General features: G+C 36.2%; 4 protein-coding genes across 5 annotated transcripts; 3 read left to right on the forward strand and 1 right to left on the reverse strand.

Moving 5' to 3' along the window:
• Positions 1-2,656: 2,656 nt before the first annotated feature.
• Positions 2,657-4,619, reverse strand: LOC116121194 (protein WHAT'S THIS FACTOR 1 homolog, chloroplastic). Its single transcript, XM_031407141.1, has one exon. It carries the CDS (start codon positions 4,469-4,471, stop codon positions 2,885-2,887), a length of 1,587 nt encoding a protein of 528 aa, XP_031263001.1. The 5' UTR covers positions 4,472-4,619; the 3' UTR covers positions 2,657-2,884.
• Positions 4,620-4,823: 204 nt separating this feature from the next.
• Positions 4,824-8,355, forward strand: LOC116121161 (chitinase domain-containing protein 1). The gene is made up of 8 exons (XM_031407108.1): positions 4,824-5,167; positions 5,257-5,330; positions 5,425-5,505; positions 5,922-6,006; positions 6,077-6,174; positions 6,810-6,897; positions 7,067-7,421; positions 7,986-8,355. The coding sequence occupies exons 1-8, from the start codon at positions 4,901-4,903 to the stop codon at positions 8,237-8,239; spliced, it is 1,302 nt and encodes a 433-aa protein (XP_031262968.1). The 5' UTR covers positions 4,824-4,900; the 3' UTR covers positions 8,240-8,355.
• Positions 8,356-8,816: 461 nt separating this feature from the next.
• On the forward strand, positions 8,817-12,141 carry LOC116121167 (rhodanese-like domain-containing protein 4, chloroplastic). Its single transcript, XM_031407118.1, has 8 exons — positions 8,817-9,537; positions 10,198-10,300; positions 10,389-10,475; positions 10,647-10,727; positions 10,854-10,928; positions 11,252-11,332; positions 11,421-11,633; positions 11,754-12,141. Exons 1-8 carry the CDS (start codon positions 8,927-8,929, stop codon positions 11,799-11,801), a joined length of 1,299 nt encoding a protein of 432 aa, XP_031262978.1. The 5' UTR covers positions 8,817-8,926; the 3' UTR covers positions 11,802-12,141.
• A 797-nt stretch (positions 12,142-12,938) lies between these two features.
• Positions 12,939-17,171, forward strand: LOC116121254 (histone H3-like centromeric protein HTR12). Of its 2 annotated transcripts, XM_031407219.1 has the most exons (7): positions 12,939-13,329; positions 13,461-13,507; positions 14,062-14,104; positions 14,217-14,335; positions 15,556-15,633; positions 15,826-15,901; positions 16,709-17,171. In XM_031407219.1, exons 1-7 carry the CDS (start codon positions 13,278-13,280, stop codon positions 16,762-16,764), a joined length of 471 nt encoding a protein of 156 aa, XP_031263079.1. In that variant the 5' UTR covers positions 12,939-13,277; the 3' UTR covers positions 16,765-17,171. The 2 variants fall into 2 exon arrangements, with proteins under 2 accessions (XP_031263079.1, XP_031263086.1); XM_031407226.1 differs by lacking the exon at positions 15,556-15,633.
• The last annotated feature ends 506 nt before the right edge of the window (positions 17,172-17,677 follow it).

Raw genomic sequence — 17,677 nt, forward strand, 5'->3', positions numbered from 1 at the left:
CTTGTGTCCTAAAACTGGTCGTTTTGATATCGGCCTACTTTCACCAAAACGCACCGTATGACTCCTTGGTATATTGAGTATTCGAATTTGTTGTGCCGTTCCTTTATTCAGTACGTTGAGTCGTTAATGGTAACACACTCAAAACGTCTTTTAGCCGTTAAAAGGTGTTTTTTTTTTGGTGAATTCTTAAAAGCAGCAGTCATGGAGATTTGAAATAACAATGGGAGAATGAATTATCAAGAAGGATCATAGCTGTACATATTGGTAGATTACAGAAACCTGAAAACGCAGGCAAAAGTTGTTGAATCACAACCTCAATTTTTTTATTATGAATTCAAGAGACAGAGATAAATGGAAATAAATATGAACAATTTCTCCAGTACACATAATTTTTGTTTTTCCATATTAATCCCAAATCTGTAGTGTGTATGACAAATTTTGTTCAATCTCTCCTTGACGGCTTCAAGATCTTTCTTGTCAAACTGTGCTGGAACCCTTGAGGGCCGGAATATAGAAATCTTTATAGAATTTGAAGAATAGTATATTTGTCGAAATAAGCAAACCAGAATATTTTAACCAAAAAAAAAAAAAAAATCTTGATCTATTTATGCAAGGGCTAGTTTGATCTTCTGTAAATGGTTGTAATGTCACTTAATGGCTCCAATGAATAAAATTGCAGAGTTGAGCATACTACATGATGCATATAGTTGCTATTTTCGAGAGTAGAACTAAAAATTCTACATGGTTTGCAGCAGAAAGCTTTTCCTTTCAATTTAAGATTACATTATGCAGTATGTATTATAAAAACGGAAGCACGAGTGACTGAAAATATGTATAAATTTTAACAGAAGAGAGAGAGTGAATAACATTCGTTCTTACCCCTGTTAAACAATGGAGCCAGTCTTTGTAAGCAAGACACAGCTTGTTTGCACCCTCCTCAAAGGCCCCCAGCCCGCCATTATTTGGTGGCAGCAACTGCACTGTCTCACCGGAAATGGCAAAGTGGAAGCCTTTGAGGGGGAGTAAACAACTAGTTGCTTGAAGTTCCACGCTGGAGAACCCATTCTACTACTACCTTAACTCAACTCTAAGCTATACAGATGTTTCAGCCAATCACCTTTTTACAGGCCCAATATTCTGCCTCTGCCTGTTAATTTTAACAATATTTGTAAAATAAGAGTGAGATTTAGGAAACAAACGATTGAGACGTTTTGTTTTTATCAGCATTATCTCTCTTGAGAATATAAATTTAACAATGCCTTAATTCTTGAGAATATAAAATACTCAACTGCACTGTATCTAAGTAGTCATAACAAGGTCCATGTGAAGAAGAATAAAGCAGCTATGGCCATCTCAACCATATCCATACATAATCTCATTAAGTCCACGCAAGAACAGTTCCTAAATCTTCATGTCCAAGAGAACATATAACACAAGTTGAAACAAGTGTATTATTGCATCGAATCACCGAATTTCTTCGACAATATGTCAACCAAGATTCTCATATATCTAATGCCCATTAATTCTGATTTCTTGAATTAAAATATGAATCTTTATATATTTTTAGCAAGAGTAACTTTGGTTTGTTTCTTTGTCACTCAACTAATTAAACAATACGACAAACTATATCCAACGTTTTGGTAGAAGAAAAGGTCATCTTGCTGCCCAACTCACCACATCTCATCCCCACCACCCCTAACCTTCTCCTATAAGACTCACATTGTTTCGTCGCATGCCAAAGATGTCTTGAAGTTGCAGGCCACGCGGCATCTGCTTCCTTGATAATAACTAAAAATAAGAATATTGAATATGAACTAGCGAGGTGAAATAAAAAACTGTTTATGCGCAGGCTTTAAAAGTTTGGTCCCTAGTTTATACACATAAATTGGTGTGTTTGTGTTTTAATTTATTTGCTTGTATTTTTAATTCTAAGTAGCTGTGTGCTAACTTCAAGGGATTGATCTGATAGTCAAGAAAGTTTACTCATTTTATTGAGTTACATTTGTGAGATTAAAAAACTGCTGCGTGATCCTTTACGAATATCTTACTTGTAAGCATCAACTTGAGAGGGAACAATTCACCTACCGACCCTTGAGGAAGCTTGACAAACATTGTCAAAGTTTATTAAATAAAATTATATTCAACGATTGAAAAGATGGCTTTTAGTTTAAAATATTTCTTTTCAATTTTTTTTGGTTTTGGAGATGCATATATTTTATAAAACTAAAGGTTCACAGCAAGACAGATAGAACGGCCAACATATATTGAGAAACCTTAGAGTGAAATGATTTCAGATGGCTCTATAAAATTTGCAAAAGACAAAGCTACTGGGCTGCTTCTATTGCCGCGTAAACCACGAACACTTCCACTCCAACTCCAATATTACGAACTACTGTGCCCTCGAATAGAAAAATCAATTTAATCCTGAAGTAACCTATTTATAAATTCAACAACTAGATCATGTGTGAAGATTTCTCTAAACATTTGGGCCTGGAGTCATGAGCTCGTTTAGCCGTTTCACCATAAAGCTGTTAACTCATGACATGAATTTCATATGTAGAATAAATCAATAGTTTTCCAAGACAGAAGTGTACTTACTAATTCAAGGATTGATAGAAACATAACACATATAATATTTGTCTTTGAACTCTGAAAATCCACTAACATTTTGATATCTCATTATATTAACGAAAGGCAATAATTGTTATAAATCAGAAACATGATACATGATGATTCCCTTCCCTTTGGCAAGCAGTTCACCCCTGACAGCCGGATCCTTTAAATTGCAGAACAAGTTTCAGGCTTTACATTTTGAAGCAAATGATGAGTTTCGGCCCAGTGTCACAGATTAAGACCTGCAGTCCATGGAGAAATTTGCATCCTTTTACCAGCGCTCTCTTGGCCTACCATCAGGAAGCACAAGGGCTCGCACTTTCTCTTCATTCTTCGTGGAGCTATCTACCTGTTTAACTGATTTACTCACTCCAATCTTCACAGTTCCATCATCTTCACCAAAATCTGGCGGTGTATCATCATCTTCATCGCTCCAATCATCCCCATACTCATCATCTTCTTCTTCATTGTCGTCATCATCATCAAACTGCCCATCAGTCATATAATCATCAATATCCGACCATCCCTCTCCATCCTCCTCACTTCGATCTTCTGGCTCATCAGCACTACCATCATCTTTCCTGGGAGCATTTCTCCGTGGGAATCTAGGAACAGAGACAAGCGCACGGAATTTCTCTTTGATAACCAACAGTCGATCCTTATCTATCAATTGAGAATCACGATAACCTTCCCTGAGGAAAACTGAGTCCCTATCACCTTTCAAGGACACATAGAACAAATCAGGATGCCTTATCAGCATCCCCCTCAGTTGCTGAGAGAATCTAAACTCCTCTCGAAAATGAGTGAGGTGATCCACAAGAGTTCTCTTCTCAACAGTCAGGCTCAAAATCTCATGCACAACCCCACAAGCATGCTTTTCCTTCTCTCGTGTACCTGATTTCAATTCTGAAAAATCCGAATAAGGGGATATATAAGGCATATCCCTAAACTGAGAAATCTTTCGCATTTCACCCTTAGAAAGATTAAGACCCTTTGGAAGCTTAACCCTATTGAACTTAAGTGGTCTATCAATAATCAAATTTTTTTCTTTCAACTCTCTAGCACGATTTTCCTCCTCAGCTAACTCAGCTGCCGATACAGCAAGCTTGGGATCCCAATCAGTTAATTCCAATGCAGGACCTCTTCCAGTTGCAACAACACGAAAATACTGGGGGTATCTATGACAAATAGTGTCACGAAATTCAAAAGGTAACCCAAAATCAGTCCTCAAATGAGCAATTTTCTCCAACAAAATCCGCTTGTCTAAGGACATCATCAACAATTTCCTTAATTTCGTGACCAACAAATCTTCCATTTCGTTCCTAACCTTTAATTCCTCCAAGTAGAGCCTTTCGGCTTCAGGTGTCAATTTGAACCTTAACGAAAATACTCCTTCTTCTACAATTTGAAATATTGCTGGGAACTTCCGCAATAAAGCAATAAATCTACGTTTTTTTGTGAGACCTAAATCTCTTCTGAACTTACCCAATTGCCTAAGTGACATAATTCGATCAGGCTGACTCACTAGAATCTTCCTAATCTTTAACACCAATTTGAGCTTCTTGTCCCTTTGAATTACATTGTCAAAGGGAAGCTCTTTCCTTCTCTTCACAGCAGCTCTTACTGGTTCAAAAGGGACATGGACTTTTCTCATATTACCCAAATAACCAATTTTATCTGGCAAGACCAGACGTTTGCCCAGAAACTCAGACTTTTCTGCTTGTACTGTTGTAAGTGAGAGATGTGATTTACAACCAAGTTGAGGCTTCTCAAGAAAAGAAGATTTGTAGGACACAAAAAAAGGTAAAGATGTATATGCAGTGGCTTTCGAAGAAGAAAGTAAAAGCTTGGGCTCCATTTTCGGCAAGTGAATGTAAAAAAGAATTAGAGAACCGAGATATAAGAAGAAGAATTACCTGATTGATTGGCCTCAGTCTCAATTTTAGTCCTTTAGATGTTGAATTGTTTGAATGATACTCTTAGATAGGGCTTTAGGGTTTATCTACAAAAACCCTTTGCCTATAGATATTTCTCTGCGTATAATATAATAATTACTTGAGAAGATCATGAGGGGTATAATCGTCTTTAAGTACTATAAAAAATACTCAAACTGTGTCGTTCTGGATGGAAACGGCTTGTCGTTTTGGAGATGGATAGTGCTTAATGGTTATTTATTTACTTATTTATCAACAAAAGAGAAATGATCTCCACTTCATTCATCAAACTAAGAATCTGAGATGCAGTTGCAGGTCATTTTGACTCGACCGTGACTCAGTGACGATACAAAATGGCGAAGAGGCGAGAACGCCGAGTCGCACAGAGTTCGGATCGCCGTAAGAGCCGAGTCGAATCGTCCAGTCGATTAGACCAATTCGGTGACTCAGTTACTGATCGCAAGCTCATCACCATTTTTGTTCTCTTTTTCATCGTGATTCCCGCCGTTTCCATCTTTTTATACTGTTTCAAGTACGCTCCACACTCGAGCCCTGCAATTTCTCATGTACACCAACGAGGTCTCATCAAAACTGATGTCAACTACCAAGAAATCCTCACTGTAAGAACTGTGCATTTCCTACTTAACAAGTTAACATACAATCTCGTATGTAAACGGTTTTTTAATTTGAAAATTTTCTAGTATTTCAGGATAATTCAAAGGTATCAGAGAATGTATCTCATCGCCATTACACATATCCTGTATTGGCCTACATTACTCCATGGTCAGTTCACTCAACGGTGCCGTTAAATTATGTTGTATTATTCATTTATTATTTAAGGATGATTTGTTTCGTACTTACATGCTAAACTTGGCAGGAACTCCAAGGGCTACGAAATTGCGAAGAAGTTCAATTCTAAATTTACACATTTATCCCCAGTCTGGTATGATATAAAGAGGTATGTCCATTGTCCAGTGCTTGATTATTATCAATTTGGTATCGAGCGCCTTTTTTTTTTTTTAGACCTGACTCTGCTCTATAAATTTATACTATGTAGCAGAGTGTTCTAATTTTTTATATTTGAATTGTCAGTTAAATAACACTAATCCTGAATAACAATTTGAAAAGGGATGAATTGAGTGGAGAGTTCACTCAAATATATTTTTCACTGTTGTTGAACTTCAGCTTAAATGCTTGGTGGGGTGATATTGAGCTAAAAATTAGGTGCAAATTCTTGTGTGACTTTATTGATGCCGGTGTCTCAATCTAGAGAAGGGATTGTGACACTTGTACTGTCATAATGTAAGGAATGAAGAAAATTTATTAGTCAATAAGTTTGTTATATGATTTTCCCTTCATTCCTTCTGTTGCCAGCCAAGGAACCAGCTTGATCCTTGAAGGGAGACATAATGCTGATAAAGGATGGATCTCAGAGCTAAGAATGAATGGAGATGCTCTGGTAATTAAAGGGCTAGTTGTTCTTTTCTATTTTTTGGGTAACTTAGTGGGAATAATTTTTTTGATAATAGGTGTTACCCAGATTTGTTCTCGAAGCATTTCCTAGGGACCTGCTGAGGAAGAAGAAACTGAGGGATAAAGCAATTGAGCTTATATTAACAGAGTGCAAGTAAGACCCTGGTTCTTATACTTCTATATTCTTCCTCTTCTATTCTGGGGTCTGTGTAAGAGAATTGATTTTTCGATTACATTCCAGAGTGAAATGCCTGGGCACTTGGCAATAGTTCATCTTATGTTCTTTTACTTTCATCATTCTTCAGTTGTCATATGCAGTTTTACAATATTAGAAGTGATGTTATTCTTTGCGAAATTGAGTAACTTGTCATGATGGATCCAAAGAAGATTATATTGCACATGTGATGGTACCCATAGTTCATAATAAGTTGCCATCATGTTGTTCATGTTAAATTAGGTTGTATTAAATTGTCCATTTTATGCAGTCCAGCTGTAGATTTGCTTTAAAATTTTGTGTCAAGAATTCAAAAAAAAACAATCCAAATTACTTTTGAGTGAAAAATGAAACTTGTGTCAAGACTAATCTAAATCTAAACTGATTCAATTGACAATAGCATGTATATGACCAAGTATTGCTACAATTATGAATGGACAGAATTGGCCCATCTGCAGGTGGGGTTTCTGTAGAATAAATGATCTCATTAATCTAGCTTTAGATTGGGTTGAGAGAATGAATATTTACCGTTCTCAGCTCTGAATTTTGTGTGGATTCTTTCCTTGATGAAACAGGGAATTGGAATATGATGGTATTGTTCTAGAGTCTTGGTCCAGGTGGGCAGCTTATGGTATCTTGCATGATCCAGATATGCGGAATATGGTAATTAATTACTTACTCTAGTAACGACTGTATAATGCTTCTTTGTTAAGAGTTGCAGGGTTTGGATATAGTTTTTATTAGCAAGTAGTTAGCTGGAAATTTCCATCAACCTAGCCTGGCTCTTGCTGATCTGTGTATCTGACAAATTCTTCTTTTTCTGAAAACTTAGGCTTTGGAGTTCATAAAACAACTTGGACATTCATTGCACTCTGTGAACTCGGTGAGGAACAGTGAGCAACATTTGCAGTTGGTCTATGTCATAGGTCCTCCACATTCAGAGAAGCTTCAAGCACATGATTTTGGCCCAGAAGATCTTCAAAGCTTGAGTGATGTTGTAGATGGTTTCTCACTGATGACTTATGACTTCTCAGGTCCTCATAATCCTGGTCCCAATGCACCACTAAAGTGGATACGTTCCATCCTGCAGTTGCTCCTCGGTAGCCCTAGGAATGGTGTGCAGACCTTAGCTCGGAAGATATTTCTTGGTATCAATTTCTATGGAAATGATTTCATCCTTGCAGGAGGTAGTTCTTTTTATTTCGATTGTGTAACTATAAAGTTCTTGTTGGTTATTGTTATTAGGGGAGCCTAATAGGTGGTGTATCTTATTGATTATTCATGTCTCCCTGGTCCAACTCCCAGTAGAGTGATATGCTGCAGATTCAAATCCTTATATAAGTCTACCAGTCTGGAGGGAATTTGAATAAGGATGCTACTTGCTGCTTTATTTCTTGTGACATTTCACCTAGTTATTATGTGTCTTTGGCTTGTGTTCGACACCATTGAACCAATCTATGTTGCCCAATAGCTGGGAGGATGTGAACTTGGCAACAAAAAAGTGACACAAACCACACAAAGGATTTTATATGCTTTTAGGCTGCTTAATTTTGTTATTGTATGACATAATCTGCTTAAAATATGTGAAGTCGAGCATATGGTAAATAAATTTTCTCTTGTAGTTATTATGTGATCACAAAGTTTTTAATGGATTTGGTCAGGAACTGTAACACCAGTACCTATCTTGTGATTAAGTTTGTTCGATTATTAGCTTCTTTAAGTGGGCTCTGATTCATAAAATCAAATTGCAGGATCGGGTGGTGGAGCTATCACTGGAACGGATTACCTCCATTTATTGGAGAAGCACAGACCTGTTTTACAGTGGGAAAAAAACATTGGGGAGCACTTCTTCATCTACTCTGATGAGAAAAATGGCAAGCATGCTGTGTTCTACCCGTCCTTGATGTCAGTTTCTCTGCGGCTAGAGGAAGCTCGTTTATGGGGAACTGGCCTCTCCATCTGGGAAATAGGGCAGGGTTTGGATTACTTTTTTGATATTCTGTAGTTAACACGACAATTTTTACGATTTCTTTCTACAATGTAACATAATTGGTTTCTAGGAACTGTTTGTTCATCTTCGTCAGTAGACATAATTAACAAATTTTGGTTAATGCACTGTAATTCCTGTAACTCTTACTGATTTGTAATAATCTTTCCATTGCAACCTTCCTTCTAAATGTAATTTCTTCTTGACGATCACATCACTGGTGTTCATCTTTCACGAGCCAAAGCCCACCTCTAATTTCTTCGAAATTTTCTAATAAATTTAAAGGTAAATTCAACTGTTTTTTTTTTTTTTTTACCTCTTTTACAAAAAAAAATTTGACACTTAATTAGTACTTTCAATACTGAACTTAATGCCTGTAGTACTCTACTGTTCAGTACATGTACTAAGAGTTTCTTCAGGCATTTCTCAGCCACACAATCACATAAAACTATTAAAAGTCACCAGCCCATCTAAAAACATGATCATCTCACTTGCCACGTGTCATTTCTTGAGTGGGAAAGATCTCATATCTCATGCCAGATCATCAGCTCTCCCCACTCAAAGTAAGCCAGCCAAATTGCACCCTTTGACGCTAAGGCTTGTCATCCTGAAACAAAAACAAATTCCTTGTGTATAACATGGTGGTTCAACCTTCTCCATCAATTCTTTAAGAGCCAGAAAGACTCTGTGTTATTAAGTTATGCCATGGAGGCCCTCAATGCAGCAAGCTTGACACCTATATCAGTTCTTTGTGAAAGAAGAACAGAACCCAGAAAGATCCAGTCTCTATCCACAACTTCTTTATCCAAACTCTCAACTTCTCGAGAGTCTTTAACAAGGAGCGTTCATGGGGGTTTAGTGCTAGTATCTGCAGTTCTTGGTACTGGTTTAGCTAAAGCTTTAACATATGAAGAAGCACTGCAGCAGTCAACAAGTTCTTCCACATCCGATGGTGATGTAAGTGGGATTCTTGATAGCGTCATCAGTTTTGGAACTGATAATCCTGCAATTATAGCTGGTGGCGTTACCATTTTGGCAGTTCCATTGATTTTGTCTCTGGTTCTAAAGAAGCCTAAACCATGGGGTGTTGAGTCTGCAAAAACTGCTTATGCAAAGATAGGTGAAGATGGGAGTGCCCAGTTGCTGGATATAAGACCTCCACCGGAGTTTAGGCAAGTGGGTAGTCCTGATGTCCGAGGTTTGGGTAAGAAGCCTGTATCAATTGTTTACAAAGGTGAAGATAAGCCAGGGTTCTTGAAGAAGCTGTCTTTGAAGTTCAAGGACCCAGAAAATACTACATTGTTTATCCTAGACAAGTAAGTGGACGGTATTTATCTCCTTAAATTTCGAATAATGCATGCTCCAATGATTGAGTAGTAATTCACATATGATTTCATTACACGTAAACTGGTACAAAAACATACAAATTCAAAATAAATTAAATAGATTAAAACAGACAATGAGACAATCACATAATAATGGCAAAACCGTTTGTATAAAGAATTTGTACAAACATCATCGACCAATATGCAAAACCCCTGATTCATGAGAATGACGAAAACACTATTCCACAAGGTTCTATTCTCATGGTAGGGTGTATTCGGAAATTGTGAGCCCACTGTCCTGGGGCTTAAAACTACCAAACAACTTTTGGTGACCCTGAAACTATTTTTCTCTAACAGCTTTTAGCGCTGCATCACACAATGTTTGGGAACTGTGAGAGATGTTTAAAGACATAATGTAATGCACTATTCCTTAGGTTAGAAAGAAGTATTCATCTGGCGGTAGTATGAGGTGATGGGTTATAATTGAGTAGCTAAGGATTCACTCTCAACAATATTATTGTCCGCTGCATGAAATGGCTTGTATTTGATGCACATTCTGTCTTCTATACATCTCTCTCATTTTCTTGGTTTATATGCATCGAGAAAATTAACACATGAAGTTAATGTAGCTAAATTTGTGATGAAAGCCAGATTTGATGGGAACTCCGAACTGGTAGCAGAGTTAGTAACTGTAAATGGATTCAAAGCTGCATATGCCATTAAAGATGGAGCAGAAGGACCCAGGGGATGGATGGTATATGCTGTTCATGCAACGTTATTTTTGTTTTAGTCATGGCAGCCAAAGTCTTGATTAGAAACTCTGATGTTTTCAAATTTTGCAGAATAGTGGTCTTCCTTGGATACAACCAAAGAAAGCATTGAGTCTTGATCTGAGCAGTTTGACAGAATCTATCGGAGGTGTAATTGGAGTATGTATTGAAATTTTTCTACCTACTTATCCACTGTGATTTTTTTATTTCTTGTATAACATGGGAAAGCTATCTTTTTCATATACCCATTGGAAGCTTTCTTTCTTTACTTCAATGCTAAATACTGATTTATCATCTTTCCAACCTCAAATCGTCACATTTGTTCTCCAGGAGGGTTCTGATGGTTTGCCTGTTACCCTCGGGATTGCAGCAGCAGCAGCAACTGGATTAGGTTTATTAGCATTTACAGAGGTTGGGTTTTTTGGGCCCATTGCCTATTAGTTTTTCTGTCTTCTTGCTTGTTTTTGTTTCAGTAAAGATCAGTTTTGAGGTGGAAGATTTAAGATTTAAGACTGAATTCTGCTGTATCTTCTCCAGATAGAAACAGTACTTCAACTTCTAGGCTCAGCTGCTATTGTTCAACTTGTTGGCAAGAAACTCCTGTTTGCAGAGGTTAGTTATCTGTGCCTTACCATTAAAATTTCTCTGTAATCTTTTTGACAGAACATGTTTCTGTGGCAATGAATGAAAATACACATCATTTTGGGTAATAAACATATTAAATATGGCTAGTTATCATAAGTCACATAAATATCTTTTAGGGTTGATTACCATCAACAATAACTCACTTGATCTGACTATGTCTATATATAATGGGATACATTATCTATTCAGAACTATATTTATGAGAAATTTACTTTAAAAAACTCTATCCCTTTTTTCATCCGAAACATAGAGGTTTGAGCTCATTCATCCTGCACTGCTTTTCATGGCAGGATCGGAAACAAACACTACAACAAGTTGACGAATTCCTAGACACCAAGATCGCCCCTAAAGAGCTTGTTGATGACATAAAGGTACTTTGTGTAAAATCTTTGTAATCGATTCTCCTTTTACAAATTTCTTAAGCCAAATCAATAGATTTTCTTCCAATTGCAATATTAGGAAATTGGGAAAGCACTTCTACCAACACCAGTGACTAGCAAGGGTCTTCCTGCACCAGCTGAGGCAAACCCAGCCCCTGCTTCTGTAGAAAGTACTGAACAGAAAGCAGAAGCAGCTGTTGAACCGTCTCCCCAAATAAATTCAGTGCTCAAAACAGAAGTTAAAGCGGAATCACTTCCTGGAATTCCAAGACCACTTTCTCCGTATCCATCAGTAATGCCTACTTAGTTTGCTCTTGATCTTTTTCTTTTTGTGTGTGTTGTTGGATTTAATTCTTTTACTCCTTTCACTTAACAAATGCTTATCTGCTGTATAATCATTTTCTTGGTGCAGTATCCAGATTTCAAGCCTCCAACATCTCCTACCCCATTACAGCCCTAGATTGCAAACTGTATTCAGAGTCTCCAAGTAATTTCTACTACAGGAAACTGTTTCGGTCGGGATTATTAAAACTATGGTGTGAGTTGTGCAGTCTTTTCTCTGGTTACATGAAATATTTAGGTTTACATGATGACTTGGATGGAAGAAAAATAATAATGTCATGAAATGGATGATTCGTAGTTTGCAGACAGTCTTCTCATGTTGTGTTTCTTCTGCTACTTAATTTCGTTTTCATAATTATCAGGTTCATGTAGATGTCCTTCATAATAAACTGTCTCTCAGCTGTAAAACTCTAAATACATGCATATGATATGGGCTTGCACTTGCAGTTGGTATCTTTTGAACAGGTCTAATGAATTGGAGCATCAACAATTGACTAAGGTGACAAGTATAAGCACATAAAATTCTTGTCATAACTAAATATATTCCACTGATTGTAGAATGAAATAAAATAGTAGGGCATGCCATCCTGAACTGAAGGATGTGTATTTATTTCCTCCTGCCTTGCTATCAATTTCTTTTTTTGCATTTATTTCCTCCTGCCTTGCTATCAGTTTCTCTTTTTTATTTTTCTTTTCTTTTTTATCACGGGGTGTTTGAATCAGCTTCTGCACGTCTCAATTGATCTCCGAAATCTTGAAACTTTTTTTTGTTTTTTTACCATCAAACCACCTTGCTATCAGTTTCACTTATTGAATTCGCTCAAATTCATTACCAACAATTTAACATATAACTTATATAAGATATGAAAACATTCATTATTCAATATTTGTGATGTATAAATATCTTTAGCAAAGACAAAATATCTTTATGTTGGAGTGTTAGAAAAACTTCCTAATGCCATGTAATATCAGAAATTTCCTTCAACCCCATTCATTTTAAGAAAATACAGACTTACCTCTCCTGTGATTACTGTTGGCTGTTGCCATTAAAATGACAATTGACCCATTAAATCATAAGATTTAAAAAACCAAAAAATGCCAAGTTTGACTGTTTTTATTGTTCTAAATTTTCAGTTTTTTTATTATTTTAATTTTCTAAAACTCTGGATTTTTTTTATTTTTTATTTTCTGAATCTTCTGGCTATTTTAAAGGTGTAATTGATTATTTTGGTAATGAAATCAGTAAATCATTAACCCGAAAGTAACAGAGGGGTAATAAAATATTTTCAAAAAGTTAGGGGGTATATAAATATTAGTCCAAATTTTGAAATATCTCAAACTAATGTGTAACGGCGACCGACGGACATACTAGCCGTTTTCAGTTCCTCGTCTACCCCTGTACAATCGACATTTCCTAAAAAGACCGACGCCCAATTCAAATTAAAACCGAAGCGGGAAACGATTTTGATTATTTGCCTCTTAATCGATTTGGTCTATCTTCGCTCACTCAAGCTTACTCTCGGTTCCTATAGTTGTTTGATCGTCTATCTTCACGCACTTAAACTTACTCTCGGCTCCTATAGTTGTTTGATCGATGGCGAGAACCAAACACGCTGCCGCTAAAAGAAGAAATCGAAGACAATCTGGTCAGATATCTTCCTCTACCTCACTCACTTTTTTATTATACAAAACTAATTTACATTTATAATATTTATATAGTAGGGATTTGATTTTCCTTCTTCCAGTAAACCCTAACTTTATCATTCTAAAATAATAGGTGCTAAAGTGACTTCACCAGCTTCAGCTTCACCCTCTACCCCTTCGGTACTTTTCTCTCTCGTTGTATTCGTTTGTTCTGTTTGGTTGTCGAGGAAATATGGAAATTGAAATTTAATGTTATTTTTCAAACCTCGTATTGTTGGCTTTTCTCTCTCTTTTTTTCTTTTTTTCATTTTTTAATTGAAAACTTCAATTCAGTGTAAGCTGTAAGGTTATGTCTAACTTTGTTGCCCTAGGAAACCCAATTTTTTTAACTCCACTTATGTTCTTTATGCTTTTCCTACTGTTCTGAGCTGCATAACATAACTCTTCTATTTTCTTTTTAGTTTTGTAGTTTGATCCTTTTGTGTTGATTAGGATGCTGAGAAAATGAACGAAAAGTTGTTTCCGTAAAAATAAAATCACTCAACTAATTAACTCAAACCGATCAGATGAGAATTGTGTAGAAATACATTCTAATTCTCGACTAATAATAATTTTTTTTTTGTTTTGTTTTCTTTTCCTGTTTCTTCTCTACAACTAATATATTAAGGGAAGGAATTCCCTGTAATACATTATTGCCATTTGTAATTTGTTCTTGTTTTTGGATAAAAATGAAGTCACCTGGTGCAAGCACAAGCAGAAGACGAACAAATGCACAAAGTGAGTGTCTCTCAATTAAATTAATTGTCATAAATTGTAAACTGAATTGGTGTCTATGCTGATAATGACATGAAGTTTTGTATTAAAAAAACCAAAAATAAAAAACTTTAAGGTTCAGCTACAACAAGGAAGCCTCATCGCTACAGGCCAGGAACAAAGGCTCTCCGCGAGATTCGGATGTTTCAGAAGTCTACAAAACTGCTCATTCCAGCGGCTAGCTTCATCAGAGAAGTGAGCTCTCTCTCTCTCTCTCTCTCCCTCTCTCTCTCTCTCTCTGTGTATGAATATATTCATGTATGTGTCTCTCTTGTCTCCATATTATTAGTATTTGCAGAACTGGTTTAGAAGATCACTGATGAGGTGCTCAATGAATTTGTTGCTGGATTCTGGGAGATATGTGAAAAGTTGCAATTATTGGTCTAATGATTCAATTGAAATTGAATATGTCTATACTGGGTCAAATCACACATTTGAAATTCAAATGTTTCCTGTTGGATGGTTGTGCCAATTTGACTTCTAATATAATATTAGGTTGAAACAGTGACTATAGTTTGATGAACTTCAATTGATATCTTTATTAGGAGGATTCATAATTGACATCTGTGTAAGCTTTATAATGGAATCGTCTGGAAATGTTTGCAATGCATTGTCTTTTAACTTTCACTTTGAAGTTGTGTACCTTGTTTTCTCTGTTATCACACTGATTTACTGGTTCCCGTACAACTTAATAAAACCATGAATTTGTTTATGCTCTATATATCTGATGAGGTTTAGGATATTATCACAGTGCAAATTAAAGTTTCCAATGGTTCTGATTTCTTTCCTGGCATTTAATCTATTGGAACTGGACTGTTTACTGAAGATAGCTCTCTTCCCCCTTACTCATAGACATTTGCACTATTTTTTTCTCGAAGTTATGACCTGCAATCTGATGCTAATCAACTTTCATACCACGAGGATCACATCTTTCTTTTTTTGTTTGAAAGTTTGCGAGGTGTTTACACCTCATTTAGAAATGCACTTTTAAATAGGAAAATGTCAGATTGCTATTCTTTGCATTGGATTGTTAATTTAAGGAAAAAGACTTGCTTTGCTAATAGAATCAGTGAACTTTTTTAAACTCTTTTTAATCAATGAAATCATTTATATGTTACTTTAAAACAAACTCAGTTGGGAGTTAGTAAAGTATGTTGGCGTTGATGAAGGGATATTTCAAGTTTTCACTATCATCAATCATCTAGTTCCTCTCCTGTAGAGTAGTACCTTTGACCTAATTACCCTGTCCTGTGCACATTGATTCAGCAAAATCACCCACGAGTAACTTTAATTACACATTTTGCAAGCTGTTTATCTCGACCTCCCCCGTTGTATGTATTGTTTATGTACTGCTATGTTTATGCTCTTCTGTTGAGGTTTGAATCAGATCGTGCTAACTCTTGTCATTTTCCTAGGTAAGAGCTATCACTTACCGTATTGCACCCCCAGATGTCAATCGTTGGACAGCTGAAGCTTTACTTGCAATTCAGGAGGTACTGTGATAAAGTAAAGAGAAAAACTTCAGTTTGCCCAGTTGTAAAATTGTTGCAATCACTGATAGCTGGTTGTTAGAAGAAAGTTTATAATTTTAGTTTTTGTTCAACTAATGGATAATTCAACTGCTCTGTCTGTTACAATTGTTTTTTAATAGGCTCAGCTATAATTAATTGTTTTCACATTTGTAGGCAGCAGAAGATTTTCTGGTCCATTTGTTTGAAGATGCAATGCTCTGTGCATTCCATGCAAAGCGTGTTACACTGAGTAAGCAATCTGAGAAGTTGTTCTACTAATAACTGTTTCAATCAATTTTTAATTTTAATCTTTTGCATTGATTGTCATGAATGAATGCCCAAGTAATATATATGTTTGGCCATTAAGATGAAAACAGATACATTTTCTATATATATGTGTGTGTATGACTTCATTTACTTCAGAGGTTCTCAGCTAGATCAAAAGGGACATTTATGATCTTCTTTATGTGTGTAAAATCATTTGTTATGTACATAGTTTGCACAGAACTGATTGGCTGTTTAGGTTTGTGATATTGACTCACCAACTTGATGTAGGCCTTGCTTCCCGTTGACATTCATGCATCTCTTTCAACGTGAATAACGGCTACTTATCTCTTGAGTTCTGCTCTAAAAATATGGCCCTGCCTCTGGGGATTAATAGCCTGATATATATCTTCATATTTAATTTACTGAAACAGACATGCCTGACTAATCAGTTTGAGATGGAAAAGACCTAAAACAATCATCGTAAAACAATTAAGTATAGGATAGTAGTTAGATTGCAATCCTAGGCTGTTGCTTCTATGAGCAGAACAAGTTCTAATTGTTCTTAGGCATGAATTATCAATTGATGCTGAATGATCCATTGATGATATTCTACATGGACAAGTTGAATTGACCAATCATTAGGTTGATATAGGTGTATGCGTTGGTCATGTCAATGATCTTCTGGAGTGCCTCTAATGTTTTGTCTTATTTTGAAGTTTGCCATTATTGCTTAATAGGCTCCAGGAATATATCAATAATAAAATAGTTTATTTGTTTTTCTCTGTCTCAGTGAGAAAGGATTTTGAATTGGCGCGCCGGCTTGGGGGTAAAGGGCAACCTTGGTGAGAGAGTACACCATTTTACCAGCACCATCATCACTGATTTTTTCCTTGGAGAAAATGCAATTTGTAGCTATTCTTTGACAGCAGTAAGCATATAATTGTATTTGGAGATGACAAATTAGGAATTAGGAAAAAAAAAAGTATTTAACCTCATTGTACAATAAATTGTTGTAGCTCACTAGCTCCCAGAACTAGAAGTATATATCTAGCTTGAAGAAGTTTTGACTTCTCTGTTAGTTAATCTACTGGTGAAGGGAAATCTCCTTTTTGATACGAAGCCCCAGTCACAAGCTCTTGTAGCATTCGGCCGTGTGGGGTGATATGACCTGACAGTCACTGATTTATGCTATCAACAACTCTGACAGGTGGGATTAGGGTTATATCTGTAAATTTATAGTTTTGGATAAAGAAGTACGGTATGAATTCTGCTGGATATCAGCAAGATGCTCATCCTGCTATTATCTGGCAAGCTACTCCTTTCTAGCTGTAGGCAAACATAACTGGAAACGAAGCAGTGTTGGAGCATATGGCATCTTTCGGTGATTGGACTTAAAAATGTTGTTTTAGTCACGAGAAAAAATGGCTAGATGATTGTATAGTTTATTTTCTTCCCAGAAACAAGTCCAGTACTTAAGTCTTTTAACATTTTGTTTTAAAACTTAACTGCATCTTGTTCAAGACAAAACTTTGTCAACTACCACTTATTCACCGCATCTTCTTCAAGACGAAGCTTTGTCAACTACCACTTATTTCTTTCCCCCTTTCAAAAAAAAAAAAAAAAAAGAAAAAGGGAATCAGAATTATGCAAAATGCTATCATTGTAATTTTTGTCAAAGGTTATGATGGTTACTAGAAACATAACTACATAAGTCAATTCATTATTTTGCACTTATTTAGCCCACTTCATGATCATTTAT

The sequence above is a fragment of the Pistacia vera genome, unplaced genomic scaffold (genome assembly GCF_008641045.1).
Source record: "Pistacia vera cultivar Batoury unplaced genomic scaffold, PisVer_v2 Contig1268, whole genome shotgun sequence".
In the NCBI taxonomy this organism is placed as follows: Eukaryota; Viridiplantae; Streptophyta; class Magnoliopsida; order Sapindales; family Anacardiaceae; genus Pistacia; species Pistacia vera.